Raw genomic sequence first — 2,052 nt, 5'->3', positions numbered from 1 at the left:
CGTGGTAAAGTGCTTTGGACAAGGCCGCAATCTTTAAGCAGCTATAAAGTATGCAAAATCTGCCTTGATTGAAATCAGGGGCACACTTCCGACTAGCCCTAATCTCGTACCTAAAGTAGTGGTACATATCGTGCCTCTGTATATAGCAGACAAAGCTGTTGTTCCACACCGCAGCTAAGCAAAGTAGCTTGGACTTCACTTTCAACTATGGCAATCTCGGAATTCCTGCTCGTTGGGTCCGAGTGCATCATTCACCGCCCACATATCGTTCACGAAGGATAGGGTGGGGTGTATTATCTGCAAAAAATGTTCTGCGAACTTATTGTTTAATAAATCTATACCCCCTATCAATCTATACCCCTATCAATATCCCTCTATCAATCTCTAATATAGGGTNTATTACTACAGGTCTAGTTTAAAACATGGTAGGCAAAAAAACAATTTTGGAGAGTTCCCACCTGTTTGAAATATGCAGTTTAAGTAAAGTGACAAAATAAAGCAAATATTACAATATAGATGTCAAAAGAAAAAGGTTTAAAAAGTTTAACAGCCACAAATATTTTCGTTGAAAGTTTCCACCTGTTTGAAAATTTTAATTTAATTTAATTGCTAGGAAAATTGAATATTGCAATATGGGTATACAGTGAAAGCTCTCATAGACGGACGCTCTAATAAACGGACATCTCCTATAAGCGGACAAATTCTTGGGAACGAATAAGTTTTGGTTCTCTTTTCCATATGAAATGCTCTCCCATACGCGGACTTTCCGATAAACGGACTCGGTACTCAAAAAATTCCAGTTATGAAACAAAATATCCGATAAGTGGACGCAAAGCTCAATTTTGTGTTTTTTTTTCGGTCAGATGTTGACTCTTCCGCAATGAGATTTGTCCGTAGGAAAGAAAAAATATTATTTTAATTTGAAACCCGCAACTAGAATAAAAAAAAAGAATTTTAATGTTATTTTTTATAAAATTCCCAAAGGAACATCCCCCATAGGCGAACAAAAAGTAGCTGCCCACGGGTCCCGCTTATGGGAGCTTTCACTGTATACATAAGTGAAGAGGGTTAGGAAAGTTTTCTGCCAGCCATATTTCATAAAATTGATAAAATAAATGAAATATTACAATACGGGTACCAAACAACACAAACATACTTTTAAGGTGCAGTGAGGCACGCCGGATATTTGCTAGTCATTCACAAAGTCGCTTTGATTATTCAAATTTTAATGCCTACCTCTAAATTGCTTATTGCGCTATGTGTCTCCTCACGTGCCATCGTTGCGTTTAATTCACAATCGCTTGGATGCAAATAGCTGAGATTCGTCGAATGTTGCGTATGGCCCATATGTACACTATTCAACAGAATATTTGAGCTAGTACGACTCAATGCCTTTCGTTGGCGCACCGCTTCCCTGCAAATACACAAACAAATAAATATTGCATGTGAGTAAATGAGCAAATTCATAGCGCTTAAGGCAAAGTTATGCATATTTTGCACTGCAACAACAACAGACTTCAACCGACTTCTTTCTACATATGTACTGCTTACACGCAAAGTTCGTTTAACAAATTCCTTATGTGATAACTCGCATGCAATGCCAAGTATGCATAATTATTTGCCAGTGGTTGCTTAGCATTACAGACCAACTTACTTGTAGATGCGCCAATACATGCAGAGCATCACAATACCCGGTATCCAAAAGCTGACCGAACTCGATATGAGCGCATACGCTTTGTTGACCACAAATGAACACTGATCCGGATGCAATAAGGTTTCACGCTGATGTTCGGCTGTTGTGTACCAGCCAAGGAAAATGGGCGTAAATGATATGAGCGCTGGTAGTATCCAAACATTGGCCAACATAAAGCGCACCGTACGCTCGGTCATGTAAAGCGGATATTCTAGTGGTCGTACGATAGCATAGTACCTGCAAGACAGACAGGAGTGTAAATGCGTGAGAGCTTTATGAGGTTAATTTACAAAAATTAAAAAAAAAAAAAAACAACATCACAAAATCATAAGAGAAACGACTCATAAGCTGCACAAATA

The 2,052-nt window shown here is 38.5% G+C and overlaps 1 protein-coding gene across 1 annotated transcript in view; it reads right to left on the bottom strand.

The window, feature by feature from the left end:
- The window catches only part of LOC108372441 (octopamine receptor beta-3R-like), a gene marked incomplete at its 3' end in the record, with an annotated part of 17,940 nt that overhangs the window by 5,423 nt on the left and 10,465 nt on the right, over positions 1-2,052 (bottom strand). Inside the window, exons 3-4 of the mRNA XM_017628132.1 lie at positions 1,655-1,930; positions 1,237-1,414 (exon numbers count right to left, since the gene is read on the bottom strand). Coding sequence (XP_017483621.1) covers positions 1,237-1,414; positions 1,655-1,930 — 454 coding nt within the window. The remainder of the gene's footprint in view (positions 1-1,236; positions 1,415-1,654; positions 1,931-2,052) is intronic.

The sequence above is a fragment of the Rhagoletis zephyria genome, unplaced genomic scaffold, assembly GCF_001687245.7.
Source record: "Rhagoletis zephyria isolate East Lansing unplaced genomic scaffold, Rhagoletis_zephyria_1.1 Rzeph_scaffold_05758, whole genome shotgun sequence".
NCBI lineage: Eukaryota > Metazoa > Arthropoda > Insecta > Diptera > Tephritidae > Rhagoletis > Rhagoletis zephyria.
Note: the sequence above shows the minus strand (reverse complement) of the source record. Positions and strands in the feature narration are given on the sequence as shown.